The sequence below is a fragment of the Pongo abelii genome, chromosome 1 (genome assembly GCF_028885655.2).
Source record: "Pongo abelii isolate AG06213 chromosome 1, NHGRI_mPonAbe1-v2.0_pri, whole genome shotgun sequence".
Lineage (NCBI taxonomy): Eukaryota > Metazoa > Chordata > Mammalia > Primates > Hominidae > Pongo > Pongo abelii.
In genome coordinates this window covers 209,805,489-209,828,534 of record NC_071985.2, presented here as the reverse complement: position 1 = coordinate 209,828,534, position 23,046 = coordinate 209,805,489, and the positions used below count along the sequence as shown (strand labels likewise).

Below are 23,046 nucleotides of genomic sequence, written 5' to 3'. Positions count from 1 at the left end.
CATGCCTGTAATCTCAACACTTTGGGAGGCTAAGGCGGGAGGATCACTTGAGCCCAGGAGTTCAAGACCAGCGTGGGCAACCTAGTGAGACCTTTTCTCTACAAAAAATAAAAATAAAAACATTAGCTGGGCATGGTGGCATACACCTGTAGTCCCAAGCTGAGGCAACAGGATTACTTGAGCCCAGGAGGTCAAGACTGACAGTGAGCCGTGAATGTGTCAGGGCACTCCAGCCCGGGCAACAGAGTGAGACCCTGTCTCAAAAATAAATAAATAAATAAATAAGGGCCGGGTGCGGTGGCTCATGCCTGTAATCCCAGCACCTTGGGAGGCCGAGACGGGCGGATCACGAGGTCAGGAGATTGAGACCAGACTGGCTAACACGGTGAAACCTTGTCTCTATTAAAAATACAAAAAAAATTAGCCGGGTGTAGTGGCGGGCGCCTGTAGTCCCAGCTACTGGGGAGGCTGAGGCAGGAGAATGGCGTGAACCCGGGAGGCAGAGCTTGCAGTGAGCCGAGATCACGCCACTGCACTCCAGCCTGGGCGACTGAACGAGACTGTACTGAGTAGACTATACTTGCTGCAAAAATTCAAAAAAGTATACGGAGCAGATGAGAGCCTCCTTGCCCATCCTTCTCCCCTAGTATAGCCTTGAATTCATCTCCCGAACAGAATAGGATGGGTCTTTTAGTTACTCTCGCAGAGGGCTCTGTAGTGCTGATAAGAGAGCTGAGGAGCCCCTCTTAGGTTTTCAGATGACATATCAGTCTAGCCTTAAATTTAATAATTTAAATTTAATAATAATTATTTCAGTTTTCAAGAAACTTACTGAATCTCACCTATGTGCTAAATGTTGCTGATCGAAGATGGGTAAATAGCCTCTGACCTTAGGGATCTCATTCCTGTGTTGAACACTCGTGTGTAAACCAAGGGTTACAATGGTAATCCCCCAGTGAATACATACAGAGTACCAATTTTAGAAGTGGTTGAAAAGTTTTTTTTTTAAAAATCAGAGAATTACACATGTATAATTAGCTGCTCATCCTAGAAGTCATATATCCAGACCAGGCGTGGTGGCTCATGCCTGTAATCGCAGCACTTTGGGAGGCTGAGGCGGGTGAATCACTTGAGGTCAACAGTTCGAGACCAGCCTGGCCAACATGGTGAAACCCCGTCTCTACCAGAAATACAAAAATTAGCCGAGTGTAGTGGCGCATGCCTGTAGTCTCAGCTACTCGGGAGGCTGAGGCAGGAGAATTGCTTGAACCTGGGAGGCAGAGGTTGCAGTGAGCCCAGATCTCGCCATTGCACTCCAGCCTGGGTAACAGAGTGAGACTCTGTCTCAAAAAAAAAAAAAAAAAAAAAGAAAAAGAAAAAGTCATATATCTAAATGTAACAGTACTTTGCAGGTAAGCCTGACTCAGGCTGACATAGGGGTGGCTGTGTGGGAGCAGCACACCCACTCCAGGATCCCCCAGAAGCATTCATTGTTTCTTTCTTTCTGTTTTTTTGTTTTGTTTCTTCTGTTGCCCAGGCTGGAGCAGTGGTGCGATCGTGGCTCACTGCAGTCTTGATCTCCTGGGCTCAAGTGGTTCTCCTAACTCAGCCTCTCAAGTAGCTGGGACCACAAGCACGCACCACCATGCCTGGCTAATTTTAAAATTTTTGTATTTTATGTAGAGGCTGGATCTTACTACGTTACCCAGGCTGGTCTCAAACTCCGGAGCTCAAGCAGTCCTCCTGTCTTGACCCCCAAAGTGCTGGGATTACAGGTGTGAGCCACTATCCCAGCCTCATTGTTTCTTTTCATTTTGGTTATTGAGCTCTCTCTGGGTAACATCTGCAGAATGTTTCATGTGTCCCGAGTATGTGCCAGGCCAATTACTCAGCAATTCTGCTTCAAGAATCAGTCTGTATTCCATTACACCAGTGCTACATTTTCAAAATGGAAGGAATATAAAATGTAAAAGTATTTGCTACGCAAAGGAGGGAGACGCTACTGCTGGGACTAGAATCGAAGTTTTCTTACACCCAGTTCAATGCCGTTTCTACAACATCCCTCAATTGAGCCTTAGGGCACCAAGTGGATGGTCATTAGTTTTGTATGGACTTTATATCCAATGCTGATTATAAGGTCTAGATGATGCTAGGTGGCAGAGATTCAAAGTTGGACAGGTCAGTTACTGTACTTGATAAACAGCCCAGTGGCAAGACAGATAAATAAACTGACCACTTACACCCTGAAAACGTGGTCAGTTGCCTAGGGAACTGGGGGAGGGGTGCCAAATGGAGGAGTGGTGACATGGTAGGGAGGGCTTTTCAGCATAGTGAGTGAATGAATGCTCATTTGAAGAAACAACTTATGTTTCAGGTGTTTTTGTTTCTTCCAGAGCTGGAATCTGGAAGAATCTCTGGGCTTTCCTGCTTTGAGGGAGAGATCAGCCTAGGTGCATTGCCAATTTGCTGCTGAAGATCTGATTAGGTTCTACTTTGATCGGATCAAATGAGATGTAATCAGTGCTGGTACTTTAAGTGAGTTTGCAACTATTTAGTTGCTCTTTTTAGTAGTAGTATTAGTAATGGTAAAACTTAGTGCTTTTAGGATGAGAGTAGACAGCCTGAAGAATAGTATCTTGGGCTCTTCTGATTCAAGCCCTACGTCTCATTGGCAGGTCATCAGAGGAAACATCTATCTATCTATACATTCATTCAAGAAGTATTTATTTAGTGCCTATGTGCCAGACACTGTTTGTGGGGAAAACAAGACACATGGGCTATTATTGCCTCATGGAAGGAACTAAGCTGTTTGAATTTTGAAAAATCCCTTTCTGTGGGCCTCAATTCCTCGACCTGTTCAGAAATGTGCGCTCACAATGGTCCTAGACATCTTAGATTCAGGTTCCATTTTCAGTTCTTTCCTGTCCTGCGGCCATCTGCAAGTTAATGTGGTCTCCCTGAACCTCAGTTTCCTCATGTGTAAAATGAAGATCATACAACTCGTTTCATCAGGTTGTACTGAGGCTGGAAAAGATAGTCTAACTACTGACGCATCGTGTGCTCAGCCTAGGGTGGCTGCTACCGCGGGTACCTGCGGACTCCTAGGATGGGCACCAGCCCGGGACCCCCGACAGGGTGTTGATTAGGGCGTGGCTAAGCCCTGGGCGGGAGAAAGCGTTGGGATTTATAAGGCCAGGGTCTGGCGCGGTGGCCTCATTCCGTCTTGAACTGGACCCTGGAGAGGTCTTCCAGGCTTGGGCTCAGCACGCGAGCACCAGGAGCGGGGGTGCCGGCGGCGGAGGCGCGTACGGCCCGAGCAGCCCCCAGCCCCCAGCGCGCACACTTGGGCCCGGGGCGCGAGGAGTGCACGGCCGGCGGGTGGGCGCTGGGGACCGGCCCTGGGGGCGGAGCCTGCAGCCCGCCGCCCCCCACACACCCCAGCCGAGGCCCGGAAGGGGCCAGGCGCGCTTCCGTCTCCGCCGGGGATGCACGGAGGGCGGAGCTGCGGCCCGAGGACGCGACGCGAGCCCAGTTCCGGCGAGGAGGCCGCGCCAGTGACAGCGATGGCGGCGGAGTCGGCGCTCCAAGTTGTGGAGAAGCTGCAGGCGCGCCTGGCCGCGAACCCGGACCCTAAGAAGGTGAGCTAGGGGGCGGCGCGTAGCGGGGTGGGCGTTGGGTCGGTGAGGGCCCCGTAACGGTCGCGGCCCCAGCGCGGCGGGGTTCGGGGGCTGGGACCCTGAGCCAGGCCCCGCGGGGCTGGGGTGGTGAAGTTCGCGGCCATTGACCGCTGCCCGCGCGTTGGGACCCCGTGCGTCGGGCGTCGGAACGCGGGGCCCCGGCCGCTCCCCCTCCCTCACGGGCCCGGGACGGGGGTGCGCCTGGTGCGGACACCGCGTGCCTAGCGCTTCCTCCCAGAGGCGCTCCGTGGCGTCCCGAGCCAGCTGTTTCCTGCGGGAGAGCGTGCCCGGGGCGGGAGGGCGCTGGCCGCCGCCTCGCTGGCCTCCCGGTGCCTGCGCTGGTGCCCGGCTCCCGGCGGAGCGGCGCGGACTCCCCGGCGGGTGCGTGTTCGCTGGGAGGGAGGAGACGGGGCGCCCGAGCGCTGCGGAGCCTGGACTCGCGATGTGGAGCCTGGACTCGCGCTGTGGTCCGCGCCTCTCGGAGACGTGGTTACTATTCTCCGGCTGGATATCAGAGCGTGGACCTTTCGCTTTCTCAGTGAATCCCTTTCAAAACAGAATAAAGCCTCACGTCACCTAGGCATACTCCTGAAAACTTAGGTTGGAATTGAAAAAGAGGCGGGGGCCCGGGGTTGGAAGTTGCAGCTAGGTTTCCTTTTGGCCATTAATAGGAAGGTAAGAGCTACTGTTTCTCGTTGTTCGAGTGATGGACAACCATTTTTAATTGTAGTTAACTAGTTTTTGTTGTTTATTTTACAAACCGAACATTAAGTTAAACGCGTTCTTGTACCTTTCCATCTTTCTGTCACTCACTTCTCTGGTCTCCAGGGGACAGTCTGGTGGTTGTCAGGATTTTTTTTTTTTTTTTTTTGGGACGAATCTTGCTCCGGTCGCCCAGGCTGGAGTGCAGTGGCGCGATCTCGGCTCACTGCAACCTCCGTCTCCCGGGTTCAAGCAATTCTCTGCCTCAGCCTCCCGAGTAGCTGGGATTATAGGCGCCCGCCACCACGCCTGGCTAATTTTTGTATTTTTAGTAGAGACAGGGTTTCACCATCTTGGCCAGGCTGGTCTTGAACTCAGCTGTCAGGATTTTTTAAGTGGAAATACAACGATGAAAAAGCACTTATGTGTTTGGCATTCTCCGTCATCATTCTGGCCGGGGCGGGCAGTTCTAGGAGTTGAAGCTCAGTCCTGGTGGAAAAGAAAGTCGTGGAGGGAGCGCTAGGGCCGTGGGGGAACTGCTCTGCTGAGCCTCTTCCTCACCTGCTGCTTCCTAGGGCTAACCTGAAAGGCTAAGGTACCAGGCTGAAAGTCAGTGCTCAGAAAACCGATCGTCGTTCTTTGGGGTTTTTTTTCTTGAAGAACCACTTTCTCTTTACCTTGTTCTAGCCTGTTGGAGGTAGGGTTTCTCCAATTCCAAAGGCCGTACACAGCCTCTCACCATCAGACCACTTTTTAAGGCTCCTCGTTCATACCTAGCTCGAAGATTCACTTCTTCAGGAAGCCATTTTAGTTAAAAATCTGGGAAAACTTAAAATGCTTTCATTGTGCCATGTTTTCTGTTGCAGCTTCAGTACCGTACCTAGTGGTCAGGCATAATTAAAGTTTCTTTTTACAGTAACCCCTTGTGGACATCTAATAAATGGTCATTATTTTTTAGTACTAGTTTGTTTCCCTGAACACTGTAAGATCTGTGACTGACGTTTGATACCTTAAAGCAATGCCATATAATAACTACCCACTATTTGTTCTTTATTTCTGTCAGATAAAAATGTTCTATGTAGTGTCTACAGTCATTTTTTTTAAACTAGAATTTAGATTTGGAAGTAGTTTTTCTATTAGTTGATTTGCATGAAATACAAAATTAGGAAAAGGCTTATTCCACCTCAACCTAGTTGAACTATTAATTTTTTTTTTATTTTTTTTAAGGATTTGGGCTCTTTCTAGATAGAAAATCACCCTGAACTTCTAGCTTTGCATTGTGAAGTGAGCATCATGAAGATGAGAAAATGTTGGGAGATCATTTTTGCAAAGGGCATAATAATAGGCATTCAGAAATGAGTTAACTGCAGAGGGAAAATTGCAAGCTATCATGTTGGCCTTGTTCCTCTCAACCTTCTGGTAACCTAACAAGCTCCTACAGGTTGTATGTGAAATTGCAAGATGATTATATAGCCCTGTTGAATTTACAACCAGATCTTGCTTTCAAACCATTATTAGCCAAGGGTTTGATTCCACACCTATGTTCATGGATTTTTTGGTATTAGACATTGCTGTAACTCTGTTTTCACTTTTTCATCTGTTATCTTGGCTCACTTGAGGGAGAAGGTATCAGCAATCTAGGACCACTTGGTTTCTGTTTTTATGTTTCATAGTTCATGGCTGATAAAAGTTACCTGTCCTTAGGCCGAGTGCAGTGGCTCATGCCTGTAATCCCAGCACTTGGGGAGGCCGAGGTGAGTGGATCACCTGAGATCAGGAGTTCGAGACCAGCCTGGCCAACATGGTGAAACCCCTTCTCTACTAAAAGTATGAAAATTATCCGGGTGTGGTGGCAGGCGCCTGTAATCCCAGCTGCTCGGGAGGCTGAGGCAGGAGAACACTCGAACCTGAGAGACAGAGGTTGCAGTGAGCCGAGATCGCGCCATTGCACTCCAGCCTGGGCAACAAGAGCGAAACTCCGTCTCAAAAAAACACACACACACACACACACACACAGGTGGCTGGGCACGGTGGCTCACGCTTGTAATCACAGCACTTTGGGAGGCCAAGGCGGGCAGATCATCTGAGGTCAAGAGTTCGAGACCAGCCTGGCCAACATGATGAAACCCCGTCTCTACTAAAAATACAAGAATTAGTTGGTCATGGTGGTGGTGCCTGTAATCCCAGCTACTCGGGAGACTGAGACAGGAGAATCTCTTGAACCCAGGAGGCGGAGTTTGCAGTGAGCCGAGATGGCACCATTGCACTCCAGCCTGGACAACAAGAGCAAAACTCCGTCTCCAAAAAAAAGAAAAAAGTTACTTGTCCTGTGTTACATTTTCACTGTGAAAGCTACCAAGAACATTTTGATGGCAGGTGACATTAAAAATATTTTTTGCTTTTTTGGGTTGAAGGATTGTACAGGGGACAACTGACATGCCTCAACATGTACCCCGCAAATGTTTGATATTTCTCAGTTGCTGGTATCAGTTCTTACAAGCTCTACAGTTGGTACCTTGTTTGATAACAGCAAGTTTCGATCCACCTGAGGATGCCCAATGTGCCTTTGCCTTGTTATTGCTGTGTTCTTTCTTGAAATTTACTGAAAATAGAGGGGTTGTGAAGTCCTTTTTTCTCTTGTGTTAGACTAAATGAGTCTGAAAATCTTGAGGGTTTTAGTTTTAGCTGCTTTTAAATCACCCCTAATAACCCAAAGTAAAGCAGAAAGACAGGATTTGTTCTTCCAGTTAGTGCTAGGCTTTGAGATAAACACACCCACAGTGACTTCCAGCCTCATCCTTATATGTTGGCTTTGTAGAGGTCCTGGGACACCTTTGTCCCCTTGGTGACCTCCTTTACTATGTGGGTTCTGAACTATCTAATGACATCACAGGAGGAGTTTTTCTGCTTTCTTGCAAGTATGCTAAGAAGTATATGTGCTGCCGCTCTATCTTCTTTTCCTAAGGACAGTGTTCTGATGTTGAATGCTTCTCCTGGCTTTACTTACTGTAGTAGACACATTTGACTTTCCAGCTTGTTAAGCAAGTTACCTAACCTGATTGGGTTCAGTTGCAATATCTGTAAAATGGGGAGAGTAACATCCACTTTATAGAGTTGGTTAGTGGGAATGAAATGAGGTAACACGTGTAAGAACTTAGTGTAGTAGCTGACACACAGTAGATGGTATGTGAATGTTCCCAACCTACCCCTTCCAAGGAATGGCATTATGAGAGAACCACTTGTTTTTGACCTTTTCAGTGACTTAAAATTTTCCTTTAAGTGAAGGAATTGGCATTAGTCTTTGCAACCATAGCTTGGGTGGCAAGAAACACAAGATTCTTCCTGAGTTGGATGATGGTGGTGATAGGATTTGAAGTGGGGGATAATTTTCACTCAACTATGAAGGTGAAACTCCCTAGATATGCCACTTGGCCTCTTACTTGATCTCAGGATTATCACTTGTGATCCAATTGCTCTGTCTGGTGACCATGTTAAGTAATGATTGAAGTAGAATGACCAGAAAAACAGACTTGTTACTCCACCTAATAGCAATATGGCATACCAATTATAGTCTGGGCCACACATGGTAAAAGAGCAGATCTTGTTATATAATGTTTAAATGCAAAGGTAACCACAGTTATCTATTTTAAACTACTTGTATTTTGAAGCACTCCTTGTATGGTAAGTATGTTTAGATACACACAGACATTTCCTAGAGAAAGTTGTGGCCGGTCATAACTTTTGTTAGAGCAAGTAGGAATTGGCTGAGGAATATCTGGTTGAAGATCAAGGGCAGAACGCTGAAAGCTGTCAGTCGATGAATGAAATGATAAGTATTTAGTGAGCTTTCATAGTGTTCTAGACACTATGACTAAGGACTGCACATGGTTTGTCTCTGAATCCTCATAGTTTGTGAAGTAGAGACAGGACCAAGTTCCTATTTTGCAGATGAAGTAACTGAAGTTTGGGGAGGTTTTTGACTTATTCAAGATCACCCATCAAGGAGTGACAAAGCCAGACTGTGAAGCCTGTCTCTGACTCCAGAACTCCATCTTAACAGCTCTGCTGTACTGATTTTGACCTAGTTTTAGGAACTATAGGAAGGAAATGTGGTCAAACCCAGAACACTTTTCTAATCTACCCAGGTATTTTGTGTCCACCATTAACATCAAAGCTCTGATTCTGGCAACTCGAAATTGCTCTTGGCTTTACACATACATAGAAGAAAACAATTCTGTTAAACACTGTGGCCCTTCTGGAAACATGATGGTCTTTTCCTGTAGAGGCCTTTTCTTCCTTTTACTTCCTCTGTGCCAGGTTCGTGGGTAATTGTCCTAAAATTGGTACCTTTCTCATAAATTCTATCAAAACTAGGACAAAAGTGATAGTTGTTGATGGCATTTATCAGAGTTGGTAAGTTTTGATTCTCTTCTCTACATCTTATTTCCCCTTGGGGTAGCACAGTGGTTGAAAGCAGGGCATCTGAAGCCACAGACCTGAGTGAATCTTGCCCCACTTGCATCTTGGGACAAGAAACATAACTTTTATGAGCCTATTTTCATACTTGTAAAATAGAGATATTACTTATTACTATAAATAGGCATAATACTTATACTCATTACTGTAAATGGTTAGCACTAAGCACTTAATAATCAGATATTCTTGTTAAAGTGAGTATGACTATTGAAATTAATGTTGTCTTCTCTGCAGCTATTGAAATATTTGAAGAAACTCTCCACCCTGCCTATTACAGTAGACATTCTTGCGGTAAGAACTGTGTGACTTTAAATATTATATAATGATATCCCATTCTCTTCTCACTGGAGAGTGTGTAGAATAAGGTTACAAGTACGGGCTTTGGAAGTGAAAGAAACCAGACACAAAAGGCCATATATTGTCTGATTCCATTTACATGAAATGTCCAGAATAGGCAAATCCATAGACAGAAAGTAGATTAGTGGTTGCCAGGGGCTAGGAGAATTGGGAGGAACAGGATTTCTTTTTAGGGTAATGTAAATGTTCTGGAATTAGATGGTTATAATGGTTATACAATATTGTGAATGTTCTGGAAACCACTGAATTATGTACTTTAGTTAAAATGGTGAATATTGTTATGTGACTTTATTTCAAAATTAGAATTAAAAGAATATTGACTTTGGCATCAACTATTCCCAGATTCAAATCTGAGTTCTATGACTTTAGGCTGTTCCTATGTAAAATGGGTCTGATTCCTGCTTCACAGAGTTATTGTAAAGACTGATTCAGAACTGTATGCAAAGCTCTTATCTTAGTGCCCAACACCTACCCTAATCACTCTTGTTATTAAAGTTCTGAACTTGGTACGCTTTGCTACTGTGTGTCATTAGAGATTTGGGGCATAGACACAAAGTAATTCAGTGTTAAGATTTGCAGGGTATGTTGTAGGAAGGAAGAATTGCTTGTTGAGTTTCTCAAAGTAGAAGGCCTTATTTCTTTAGAAAAACGTTAGCCTAGTTCCAGACCCCTCTAACAATTACTTTGTCAAATTTTAGGAGACTGGGGTTGGGAAAACAGTAAATAGCTTGCGAAAACACGAGCATGTTGGAAGCTTTGCCAGGGACCTAGTGGCCCAGTGGAAGAAGCTGGTTCCTGTGGAACGGTAAGAACATTTCTCTTTAGGTTTGTTCAATTTCATGGTTAAATTTACAGATAGAAAAGGTTTTCTTTATTATTTCTCTTTTGCCTTCTGAAACTGTTCTGCCTCAATTATAAAAATAATCCATGATCATTGTAGAATATTAGAAAATATTAAAAATGGAAATCAAAATTTCCTATTTCTATCATGCAAAGACAAACGTTATGAACATTTTGGTATGTTTCTTTTTTTTTTTTTTTTTTTTTTTGAGACGGAGTCTCACTCTGTTGCCCAGGCTGGAGTGCAGTGGCATGATCTCGGCTCACTGCAAGCTCTGCCTCCTGGGTTCACGCCATTCTCCTGCCTCAGCCTCCCGAGTAGCTGGGACCACAGGCGCCTGCCACCATGCCCAGCTAATTTTTTGTATTTTTAGTAGAGACAGGGTTTCGCCGTATTAGCCAGGATAGGATGTTTTCGATCTCCTGACCTCGTGATCTGCCCGCCTCGGCCTCCCAAAGTGCTGGGATTACAGGCGTGAGCCACCACACCCGGCCTGGTATGTTTCTTTCTAACTGCTCCTTAAATGGCATTTTTTTTAGTTGTGAACTAGATAAATAATGAGCAGCCCCCATTTTATATAACAAATTAAACATGTTCTCATGTTTTAATAAATCTTCACATTTTCATGTATATGAGATATTTGATCTTTGCATCTTGTAGTTAAACTCACCATTTCTCATTTGGGTTTTCCCAGTTTTAAGACTTGAGTATCTTTAAGCATAACCCACTTATCTTCTTCTTAAGACCTTGTTGTTTCTAACTCTGCATCTTCACTTCTTTGGTGAGTTCAGGTTCTGTGACTTTGTCCTTCAAGAAGCAAGATTTAGACCTACTTTGTCTGCTTTTTCTTTTATTTTAGAAATGCTGAGCCTGATGAACAGGACTTTGAGAAGAGCAATTCCCGAAAGCGCCCTCGGGATGCCCTGCAGAAGGAGGAGGAGATGGAGGGGGACTACCAAGAAACCTGGAAAGCCACGGGGAGCCGATCCTATAGCCCTGACCACAGGCAGAAGAAACATAGGAAACTCTCGGAGCTTGAGAGACCTCACAAAGTGTCTCACGGTCATGAGAGGAGAGACGAGAGAAAGAGGTGTCACAGAATGTCACCAACTTACTCTTCAGACCCTGAGTCTTCTGATTATGGCCATGTTCAATCCCCTCCATCTTGTACCAGTCCTCATCAGATGTATGTCGACCACTACAGATCCCTGGAGGAGGACCAGGAGCCCATTGTTTCACACCAGAAGCCTGGGAAAGGCCACAGCAATGCCTTTCAGGACAGACTGGGGGCCAGCCAAGAACGACACCTGGGTGAACCCCATGGTAAAGGGGTTGTGAGTCAAAACAAGGAGCACAAATCTTCCCACAAGGACAAACGCCCCGTGGATGCCAAGAGTGATGAGAAGGCCTCTGTGGTGAGCAGAGAGAAATCACACAAGGCCCTCTCCAAAGAGGAGAACCGAAGGCCACCTTCAGGGGACAGTGCAAGGGAGAAACCGCCCTCTAGTGGCGTAAAGAAAGAGAAGGACAGAGAGGGCAGCAGCCTGAAGAAGAAGTGTTTGCCTCCCTCAGAGGCCGCTTCAGACAACCACCTGAAAAAGCCAAAGCACAGAGACCCAGAGAAAGCCAAATTGGACAAAAGCAAGCAAGGTCTGGACAGCTTTGACACAGGAAAAGGAGCAGGAGACCTGTTGCCCAAGGTAAAGGAGAAGGGTTCTAACAACCTAAAGACTCCAGAAGGGAAAGTCAAAACGAATTCGGATAGAAAGTCACTGGGCTCCCTCCCTAAAGTTGAGGAGACAGATATGGAGGATGAATTCGAGCAGCCAACCATGTCTTTCGAATCCTACCTCAGCTATGACCAGCCCCGGAAGAAAAAGAAAAAGACTGTGAAAACTTCAGCCACAGCCCTTGGAGATAAAGGACTTAAAAAAAATGACTCTAAAAGCACTAGTAAAAACTTGGACTCAGTTCAGAAATTACCCAAGGTGAACAAAACCAAGTCAGAGAAGCCGGCTGGAGCTGATTCAGCCAAGCTGAGAAAGGTAACCCCTTCAGCCCCTTGGTGGCTTCCTACCCAGAGCACCTGGCCCTGCAGAGCTCAGAGGATTGCCCTGCCACTGTTTTCTTTAGCTTGCTTTTGGGGGGCCTGTTGAATTTCAGTGTGCAGTAATTTCCTCTGGGCTTCACTGGTTGTCAGGGTATATCGTACCGCAAATAAGAATTTTCTGCATTATTCTCTTGTGATGGGCCCATCTGTATTTATTTCCTGACTGAGGTGGTGTCAGACATGACTGTGGCCCCCTCCAACCTGGATCTTCCTGTGCAAGATGTCCAGTTAATGCTCCCGGGAATATACTTAGGAAAGAGAGCTGTGCTTGTACTCACTGACTCTCCACCCATGGGTCTGTCCCCTGCAGGTGCCTGATGTGTTGCCAGTGTTGCCAGACCTCCCGTTACCCGCGATACAGGCCAATTACCGTCCACTGCCTTCCCTCGAGCTGATATCCTCATTCCAGCCAAAGCGAAAAGGTAATTTTCTATATCTTCTTTTTCTTAATGGGAAAAAGATTTAAAAATTCATTCAAGGCAGGGTGCAGTGGCTCACACCTATAATTCCAGCACTTTGGGAGGCTGAGGTAAGAGGATTGCTTGCGGCCAAGAGTTCTAAACCAACCAGGTGTGGTGGCTCACTCCTGTAATCCCAGCACTTTGGGAGGCCGAGGCGGCCGGATCACCTTAGGTAAGAAGTTCGAGATCAGCCTGGCCAACATGGTGAAACGCTGTCTCTACTAAAAATACAAAAATTAGCCAGGCATGGTGGCGCGTGCCTGTAATCCCAGCTACTCCGGAGGCTGAGGCAGGAGAATTGCTTGAACCTGGGAGGTGGAGGTTGCAGTGGGCCGAGATTACTCCATTGCACTCAAGCCTGGGCGACAAGAGGGAAACTCCATTTCAAAAAAAAAGAGTTCTAAACCACCCTGGTCAACACAGCAAGATGCTGTCTCTACAAGGGAAAAAAAGTAGCCAGGCATGGTGGCACATCCCAGGTACTTGGTAGGCTGAGGTGGGAGGATCACTTGAGCCCAGGAGTTCAAGGCTGCAGTGAGCTATGATTGCATCCCTGCAACTCTAGCTTGGGTGACAGAGCAAGACTGTTTCAAAAACAAAAAAACTATCACCATAACATCAGATTTTTGATGCATTTCCTAAGTGCATAGACTCTGAAGTTTGATGGCTTGGGTTTGAATCCCAACTCTGGTTTCTGCAAGTTATATGACCTTGAGAAATATCTTAATTTCTTTGGACCTTAGTTGTATATATTGTGTAAATGGGAGTTATAATGGTATCTGCCCCATAGGGCTCAGTTTAATGAATTCAGAAGTGATGCCTTTTTGCTCTGGGTTTATCACATAGTAATTGTTCAGTAAATTGCTGCTGCTGTTATTAGCAGCCCTTTATCCTATATGTTACATAGGATTTTTGTCTGAAAGAAAAAAATGTCTAATTTTCATAGCAAAAGAAGTAGAAGCCACATAAGGGTCTATCAGCAGGAGACTAACAGATAAATCATGGTTCATCTACACAGTGGCATCCTATGCCACAGTAAGAAAAAAAATGTGGAAAGTCTATGCACTGACATGGAATGGTCTCTCAGATGTGGCAAATGAAAAAAAGCAATGTATGTAGTGAGTTGATTAATTGGCTTAAAAGGAATAAGATACATTTACTTTTTTTTGTTGTTGCTGTTGAGAGTCTTGCTGTGTTGCTCAGGCTGGAGTGCAGTAGCTCCATCTTGGCTCACTGCAGCCTCCACCTCCTAGGTTCAAGCAATTCCTCTGCCTCAGCCTCCTGAGTAGCTGGGACTACAGGTGCACGTTGGGCAGGCTGATCTCGAACTCTTGACCTCAGATGATTCATCTGCCGTGGCCTCCTAAAGTGCTGGGATTACAGGAGCTTATTTTTAAATTCTCTGGAAGGATCTACAAAAATCTGTAGTGTGGATTGCCACTGGGAAAGGGAAGTAGGAGGCCGAAGGGGGTAGAAGGAGAGTTTTCACTGGATCACTTAGGGCCTTCTGTAATTCCCTTTTGGGTTTTTCTTGCCCTATAGCGTTCTCTTCACCCCAGGAAGAAGAAGAAGCTGGATTTACTGGGCGCAGAATGAATTCCAAGATGCAGGTGTATTCTGGTTCCAAGTGTGCCTATCTCCCTAAAATGATGACCTTGCACCAGCAATGCATCCGAGTACTTAAAAACAACATTGATTGTAAGTCACACGCTTCTCTCTAGCTCTCAAGCACATTGTAGCACTTGGACCTTATCACTGGGTGGCTTGGCTGCTACTCAGTGTCTTCACCTTTGGTTTCTCTGCAGCAATCTTTGAAGTGGGAGGAGTCCCATACTCAGTTCTTGAACCCGTTTTGGAGAGGTGTACACCTGATCAGCTGTATCGCATAGAGGAATACAATCATGTGAGTATTCTGTTTGGGTGGGAAGAAGGCACTTTTCTGGCTTGTACCTCCAGCAATAGCTTTGTCCCTGTGACTCCGCTGTGGCTGAAGGGCAGATCAGTGGTCAGAGCATTGTTCTGGGTATATTTGGTTTGCCACTGGGCCTTTAAACAAGCATGTTATTAGCACCTGCTCCTGGCACCTTAAGTGGGCCTCTTGGGCTAGGATCAGGGTGGGATTCAAAGGGAGAAGAAAAACACTTTTAACACGTCCCTTGAGCTTGCCTAGTCATGAAGGTAAAGGCAGAATTGTGGCAGCAGAGTAGCTGGGACCCAGGGCGGGGAAAGCACTTTGTGTTGACACTCTGACATCTGGTGATTGGCTGGATGTCTCTTAAGAGACATCAAGATTTATCCAGAATCCTCCTTAGGATGTAGGGTATACACATTTGATTGCATCAGCTGTCTCTCTTTAATTCTGAAAGTTTTATGACCTAACACCTTTTTTTTTTTTTTTTTTTTTGTGGAGACAGGGTCTACCTCTGTTGCTTAGACTGCAGTACAGTGGCCTAATCATGGCTTACTGCATCCTTGAACTCCTGGGCTTAAGTGATCCTCCCAAGTAGCTGGGACTACAGGCACATACCACCACACCTGGCTAATATTTTTATTTTTTGGAGAGATGGACTCTCAGACTCTTGGCCTCCCGAAGTGCTGGGATTACAGTCATGAGCCAACGCGCCTGGCCAATAACTTAACATCCTTCTTAGGTTGCCCCTTTGCCATCACAGATCAGCGTAGTGTTGGGAAGTACCTGATTTGGCTTGATCGCAGTTCTACCCTTTGCGATTTTCTAAAGGAAAAGACTGATCTTACACAAATTTTTGTGATATCCTGTCACAGCCACCAAAAGCAACTAGCATAGTGCCTCACACTTCGCATTTTTAAAATTTAGTGAGTTATTTTTTTCCTAGCATTGTAGTATTTTAACATACTACTAAGATGAAGACCAAAAAATTATTGGGAAACTGGTCACTCCTAGGTAATTAAATAATCAGAAAAAGATATGGGGCCAGGCGTGGTGACACACTCCTGTAATCCCAGCATTCTGGGAGGCCAAGGCAGGCGGATCACCTGAGGTCAGGAGTTCAAGACCAGCCTGGACAACATGGCAAAACCCCGTGTCTACTAAAAATATAAAAAATTAGCTGGGCGTGGTGGTAAGCATCTGTAGTCCTGGCTACTTGGGAGGCTGAGGCACGAGAATCGCTTGAACCCAGGAGGCAAGCGTTGCAGTGAGCTGAAATTGCACCACTGCACTGCAGTCTACGCGACAGAGCAAGACTGTCTCAAAAAAAAAAAAAAAAAGAAATATGGAAAAGTGCTTGTACACAAACGATGTCCTGGTTCTGGTTTCAGGTATTAATTGAAGAAACAGATCAATTATGGAAAGTTCATTGTCACCGAGACTTTAAGGAAGAAAGACCCGAAGAGTATGAGTCGTGGCGAGAGATGTACCTGCGGCTTCAGGACGCCCGAGAGCAGCGGCTACGAGTACTAACAAAGAATATCCAGTTCGCACATGCCAATAAGCCCAAAGGTAACGGAGACGGGAGAGCTGGGGGAGAACTGGCAGGATGAGTGTTCTGGTCAATAGCAGGGTGTTGGTGGGCTTGGCTGGTGTAGGACTGCTCGCCCCTACATCAGGTAGCAGGGTGGGTATTTCTTCTGCCACCGCCCATTCTACCCTACAGTGGGGTTTCAGGGCACTCGAAAAGCCCGTGGATTATTTAAATAACAGTAGTATCTCTGCTCAAGAAGGCAGATGTTCATCTCCATAATTCCACAGGCCGACAAGCAAAGATGGCCTTTGTCAACTCTGTGGCCAAGCCACCTCGTGACGTCCGGAGGAGGCAGGAAAAATTTGGAACGGGAGGAGCAGCTGTCCCTGAGAAAATCAAGTAAGATCTGTGTTCTTACCTGGCTTTTGTGTGCTATCAACCCTTAGAGGTAGCCATAGTGGCAGGAAGCAAATTGCTTTTGGTGAAAGTGAGGCAGTGCAGACTGTGGGCTCTGGAGGCAGACCTCATCAGCTCAGCACTTCCCTCACCTCCCTCAGCCTCCGCTTTTTGGACTGCAGTGCAAGGTGATAATTACCCCTGCCCTAGGGTAGTCAAGATTAAATGGAGAGCAAAGCCTGGCTTATGGGAAACATTCCCTTATGCTTTCCCTTTTCCCATCTAAACAAAAAACACATTTCTGCAATGATTGTTATTTTGTCTAAGCCACATTAGCCTTTTCAAAATACAGATTTATACCAAAACAGTGAAAAGTTAGTTGAGATTATCATTTATTCTGAAAGGATAATGGGGACATCTCTGAGCCACCACCAGAATCCAGGGTGATAGGGTCCACTGGTCAAAGCCACAAATAGGGTGAGTCATCCTCACACAGGTCAGCTTCAGGCTGTTCATGCTCAGGGCAGATTTCTTGTGCTCATGGCTAACCAGTGTTGTCCTGTGTTGCAGGATTAAGCCAGCCCCGTACCCCACAGGAAGCAGCCATGCTTCCGCCAGTAGCAACAGCTTTAACCCCAGCCCTGAGGAGCCGGCCTATGATGGCCCAAGCACCAGCAGTGCCCACTTGGCACCAGTGGTCAGCAGCACTGTTTCCTATGATCCTAGGAAACCCACTGTGAAGAGTAAGTAACTTGGAGTTCCTGCTCAAATATTATTTCAGAACTAGTTTTTAACTCTCAATGTCATTATTCACTGTATTACATTTTGTGGACTGCATGTTGCATGTGCATGATGCCTTGCACATAGCTGGTCTGCATGTCAGTCCCTCCTTCCCCCTGCTTTGTCCATAGTGCATTATATCTCTTAAATAATTATAGTGAGTCTGGGTGCAGTGGCTCATGCCTGTAATGCCAGCACTTTGGCAGCCTGAGGCAGGAGGATCCCTTGAATCCAGGAGTTCAAGACCAGCCTGGACAACGTAATGAGACCATCTACAAAAAATTAAAAAATAGGGCATAGTGGTACACACCTGTAGTCCCAGCTACTCAGGAGACTGAGGTGGGAGGATTTTTTGAGATGGAGTCTCGCTCTGTCACCCAGGCTGGAGTGCAGTGGCACGATCTCGGCTTACTGCAAGCTCCGCCTTCCGGGTTCACGCCATTTTCCTGCCTCAGCCTCCCGAGTAGCTGGGACTACAGGCGCCCACCACCACGCCCACCTAATTTTTTCTGTTTTTTAGTAGAGACGGGGTTTCACCATGTTAGCCAGGATGGTCTCGATCTCCTGACCTCGTGATCTGCCCGCCTCGGCCTCCCAAGTGCTGGGATTACAGGCGTGAGCCACCGTACCCAGCCAACCCTGTCTCTGAAAAAAAAAAAAGTGAAAGTAGAAAATAGTATCTGGCCAGGCATGGTCCCTGTCTCTATTAAAAATAGAACAGTTAGCCCACCATAGTGGCACTTGCCTATAATCTCAGGTACTCGGGTGGCTGAGACAGGAGAATTGCTTGAACCTGGGAGGCAGAGGTTGCAGTGAGCCGGGATTGTGCCACTGCCCTCCAGCCTGGATGACAGAGTGAGACACTGTCTCTAAATAAGTAAATAAATATCATTGTGAATGACTATTTTGGCACTCTTCTTTGTTCACCTAAATGTAAACTTACTTCTCTAGGCAATACCACAGTGTTCATAATTACTAATATTAACAGCTAAATGACAGGCCCTCTTACTGTTTTTCTATAATCTTTTAACTCTAGCTTCCAAATATTTATTCTTTATATCTAATTGGGTCTTTCAATTTTTTTTTTTTTTTTTGAGGCAGAGTCACTCTGTCGCCTGGGCTGGAGTGCAGTGGCATGATCTTGGCTCACTGCAACCTCCACCTACCAGGTTCAAGCGATTCTCCTGCCTCAGCCTCCCAAGTAGCTGGGATTACAGGTGCCCGCCACTTCGCCCAGCTAATTTTTTGTATTTTTAGTAGAGACGGGGTTTCACCATGTTGGCCAGGCTGGTCTCGAACTCCTGACCTTGTGATTCGCCCGCCTCAGCCTCCCAAAGTCCTGGGATTACAAGCATGAACCACCATGCCTGACCGGGTCTTCCAAATATTTATTCTTTATATCTAGTTGCGTCTATTTTGTATTTTGTTAACTTTATTACCATAGATTATCCCCAGTATCCTAAGGGGATGTCCTAACTTAAGTCTTATTCTGTATTAATTGCAGGGCCCATGGGAGGGTGGGAGTCCCGGCTTGAGCTGCAGCTATTCTCAGAATAACCATTCAGGAGGCAGGCTGGCCTCCCTTAGGCAGTACTTGCATAGCCACCTTAGACCTGTTTCTACACTGGACATATTGGGGGTAGACGTGCTGTTTACTGGTTTGGCTATTTGTGAGGCAAAGTTAAATTATGACTGAGTATGGCCTTTAGAGTCTGGCAAGGGCCGGGGCGCAGTGGTTCACACACACCTGTAATCCCAGCACGTTGGGAGGCTGGGGTAGGACGGTGCTTGAGCCCAGGAGATCGAGACCAGCCTGAGCAACATAGTGAGACCCTGACTCTACAGAAAATAAAAAAAATTAGCCAGGCATGGTGGCACACTCCTGTAGTCTCAGCTACTCTGGAGTCTAGGAGGTAGAGGCTACAGTGTGCTGTGATTGTGCCACTGCACCCTAGCCAGGGTGACAGAGTGAGACCCTTTCTTTACAAAAATAAAAACAAGAAAGTCTGACAAAGATTGAATTGTAATTCTGTACCTTACTGTACAACCATGGGCAAGTTGGCCAGGCTCTCTGAGCCTTGGTGCAGGTGGTTAGAGAGAGTGGTTGTTAGGCCCCTGGCAGGTCCTCCGAAAGTGTCTCCTCTGTGCTGTTGCTTTTATTGCATTGTGAACAGAGGAGATAGTTACTACTTGTATCTCTGCCTGGTGGTGCACAGCCAAGAATAGCAGAGCTGGCTTTGACTGTAAACTACTGGGGCTGTGTCTAAGCCGCCACAGATCTGAGACAGCTGCCTTGTTTCTCTTCACAGAAATTGCCCCAATGATGGCTAAGACAATTAAAGCTTTCAAGAATAGATTCTCCCGACGATAAACTGAGGACTTGCCTTGGAAATGGAATCTGGGGAGGCAGGAATACAAGGACAGTGGGGGTTGGGGAATGAAATTCTACAGGAGACTGGAGTCTTGCTTTGTGGATCCTTTTGGTCTCCGAGTCCTGCAGTCTGCAGGTGCTGCCCCTGGGAACCTGCGTGCCACAGCCCCGCCTCTCTGCCTGGAGCACACTTCAGAATTCTGAAGAAGATGTGAAGCCTCTGTCTCACTGAGGATTTTAAAGGTCAATTATACTTTTGTTTTCATTAGCATCTTTGTAAACTATAAGACATAGTTTTAATTAATAAATATTGCCCCCAGATTGTATTTATATTATCCCCCAGGTTTGTTTTTGTTTTTGTTTTTTGTCCTCTACCACACATTTAGCTTTTTATCTTCCAGGTCCTTATTAAAATCAGATGAAAGCCTAGTGAAAGCCAGTCTCCTGCCCCAGCTCAGCTCTGAGTGGACTCTGGTCCAGACAGAGGACTGGGCATCTCCAGAGCCTGCACAGTACCTGCTGCACGTAGGGCAAGGAATGAGCACTAGACTGCCCGTCCCCAAGGGAGCCTCAGTGGGGCGACAGGGTGCTCGGCGGACTCCACCTCAGGCCCTCCCCAGTGTTGCTGTGCATTCCTGTGCAGGTGCATCTCTTTCTTACTCACTAACTGGTATTTATTAAGGGAGGTGCTCTGTAGGTCTGGAGCCTTTCCCTCATCCTTTTTGCGAGTCCCCACCTTTTTGTTTTTTTTTTTTCGTTGAGGCTCACTAGAGGACGCAGAACCTTGGGAGACTGATTTGCACAGAACTCCCCACCTCCCACTTTTACAATTTCCAGTTTCTGATTGAAAATTTTAGGGTTTCCCCCCACTGCCCTTCCCTATCTTTCCTTCCCCTCAACAGCATGAAGGAAAAACACACACGGCAGGGCTTTTTGTAGCCCTGAATGCAACTTGTTAGACATTTAAAAGCCAGCACTTCAATCTCTTGTTCTCTGTGAATCACTATGAGAAGTGAATGGTTTTAAAGGCTGTAATGCTATGTTGGAAATTGGTTTGTTTTGCCTTTTATTGAAAAGGTAAGATCATGTGATTGGAAGAACACAACTGTTGGCTTGGGAAGAGGACTTTGCTGCTGAAGTGTTTTCTGCCTTCTGAGTGTTTAAGGCAGGATTTGGAGGGAAGGACCAGCTTAGGGAGAGTGTCTGAGCCACAGCGTCAGGATGGGGGAAACCACATGGGATCCATCAAGTTCCAGTTGAACAGGAGCAAGATCAGAACTTAAGAGGGCAGTGTCAGCTCCCTTGTTGGCTGTCAAGGAACACCGATCTAGTAGAAACCCACTTGGTTGTGACCCAGGTAGAGGTAGATGCCATACATTTGAGATATGCGTCCTTAAGGAACCTGACAGGCAGACTGAGGGGATGGTAAGTGTGACAGCCTGACAAGTTTTCTCAAAGCCCAGGATACAGAGCCAGTGTTTTCTGTAACTGGAGACCTCAGTTAGGCCAACTTTGAATTCCAGAGCAACGTAGGAAGTCTATTCAGCAGAAACTCGACATTGTTCAGTGTGTATTGCTGTGCAGGGTGCCTGTTGTGACAGGACACAAACGTTACTGTGTTTTAATTTGCTATATTTTTGAATGGGTAAAGCATTACTTTACTTCTCTTGGTCACTTGTACCACCATTCCACCCCTATCCCTAGCCTGCCCCACATATCTAATATTAGGAAGCCTCTTACCTGAAACCAAATGAACATTTGGGTCAGGTGCCAGATGTCTGCTGCCTAGAATAGCTTTTTCTAGGTGTCTGCCACCTTGAATTTATCTCTTAACTGTGTGTTCAAGTCTTTGTCATTGAAACTAGTTTTTCATATCTTAGATTCAGTTGTGTATGATTTAATTTCCCTTTTAGGAGTCTTTAGGCAGGGAGAGAAGAAAAGACAGATTTGTTCATAGCAATGTCAGTATCCATTTTGGCACATAAAGATTTTTGATGAACCCTGTTTGCATAGAGCCAGATGTTTTCCCCTCCCCCAAGAGTATCTACATCAGGGATGTGACTTGGTGCGAAGAGTCAGGGGAAAGAGGAAAAACCCAATTTCTAAATGACCTCCTTGCCCAGCTTACTAAAATGGCTGCAGAGCAGACACAGGATGAATTTGAACCTGACACAGGATGAATTTGAACCTTTGGTCTCATTTATGGAAAAACTTGTGCAATTTTTTTTCTGTGCTACACTACATACAAATCACCAAATTACAAATTACCCTTTTGTGATCCTTGGTGTACTGAGCAGTTTCTTTGGGGCTTTTTCTTTCTGGGAAGCGGGAGGGAAAGGAGCAAGGTGTCATCCTGCTCTTCATTTGTATTTTGGTCCCAAAATGTAAATACAATTTTCTATGTTACTTTTTTGTGGTAACTACCGAGATGAATATTTTAATTAGATAAGTTATATGAAAAGGAAAATTCCATGTCTAAATAAAAAACAAACTCCATATACTGTGTCTTCCTTACAGCGTCAGTGGAAAGAAGTTAGAAAATGCCTGATTCTTGGACTGTTTAAAGCAGAGATTTTTTTTTTTTTTTTTTTTTTTTTTTGAGATGGAGTTTCGCTCTTGTTGCCTAGGCTGACGTCTGGAGGAGGCGATCTTGGCTCACTGCAACCTCCTAAGGCAGAGATCTTAATCAGCATCCTTGGGCTTGGCCTTAAACGATGCCGATATTTCTGTTTTTAACATAGTAGGAAGAGGAAAGAGGAATTTCAGGGGGAAAGAATTCTGTGAGCAAAGGGAGGGAACTCAGCATTTGCGGGGAACAGGCACTGTCCCTTATTATACTTGGAACCCTAGTAACCCCATCTTAAAATTAGAAACTGGTTCAAAGGGGTGAAATGGGGCCGGGCATGGTGGTTCATATCTGTAATCCCAACACTGAAGGGTGAAGGCAGGAGGATTGCTTGAGCCCAAGAGTTCAAGACCAGCCTGAGCAACATATTGAGACCCTGTCTCTAGAAAAGATTAAAAATTAGCCAGGTGTGATGGTGCACCTATAGTCCCAGCTACGTGAGAGGCTGAGGTGGGAGGATCACTTGAGCTTGGGAGGTCGAGGCTACAGTGAGCTGTGATTATGCTACTGCACTCCAGTCTAGATGACAGAACAAGACCAGCCTGGGCAACATGGCAAAACCCCATCTCTTTTTTTGCCTCAAAAAAAAAACAGGGGTAGGGGGTTAGGAGGGACTGTGGCTCATGCCTGTAATCCCAACACTTTGGGAGGCCAAGGCGGGTGGATTGCTGGAGTTCAAGAGTTCGAGACCAGCCTTGTCAACATGGCAAAACTCTATCTCTACAAAAGATACAAAACTAGCTGGGTGTGGTGGCACACACCTTTAGTCCCAGCCACTTGGGAGGCTGAGGTGGGAGGATGGTTTG

At 46.0% G+C, this 23,046-nt stretch overlaps 1 protein-coding gene across 1 annotated transcript; it reads left to right on the top strand.

The window, feature by feature from the left end:
* Positions 1-3,385: 3,385 nt before the first annotated feature.
* On the top strand, positions 3,386-22,110 carry ELOA (elongin A). Its single transcript, XM_024250471.3, has 11 exons — positions 3,386-3,638; positions 9,090-9,146; positions 9,911-10,017; positions 10,913-12,098; positions 12,474-12,585; positions 14,167-14,322; positions 14,430-14,527; positions 15,925-16,105; positions 16,355-16,466; positions 17,034-17,206; positions 19,553-22,110. The coding sequence occupies exons 1-11, from the start codon at positions 3,486-3,488 to the stop codon at positions 19,612-19,614; spliced, it is 2,397 nt and encodes a 798-aa protein (XP_024106239.1). The 5' UTR covers positions 3,386-3,485; the 3' UTR covers positions 19,615-22,110.
* Positions 22,111-23,046: the final 936 nt, after the last annotated feature.

What these genes read in the sequence shown, in the direction of transcription:
- ELOA (XM_024250471.3), top strand. Translation starts at nt 3,486, where the DNA reads ATGCACGGAGGGCGGAGCTGCGGCCCGAGGACGCGACGCGAGCCCAGT. An exon ending in ACTTAAAAACAACATTGATT is followed by an intron (nt 14,323 to 14,429) that starts GTAAGTCACACG and finishes GTTTCTCTGCAG; the next exon opens with CAATCTTTGAAGTGGGAGGA. An exon ending in GCATAGAGGAATACAATCAT is followed by an intron (nt 14,528 to 15,924) that starts GTGAGTATTCTG and finishes TTCTGGTTTCAG; the next exon opens with GTATTAATTGAAGAAACAGA.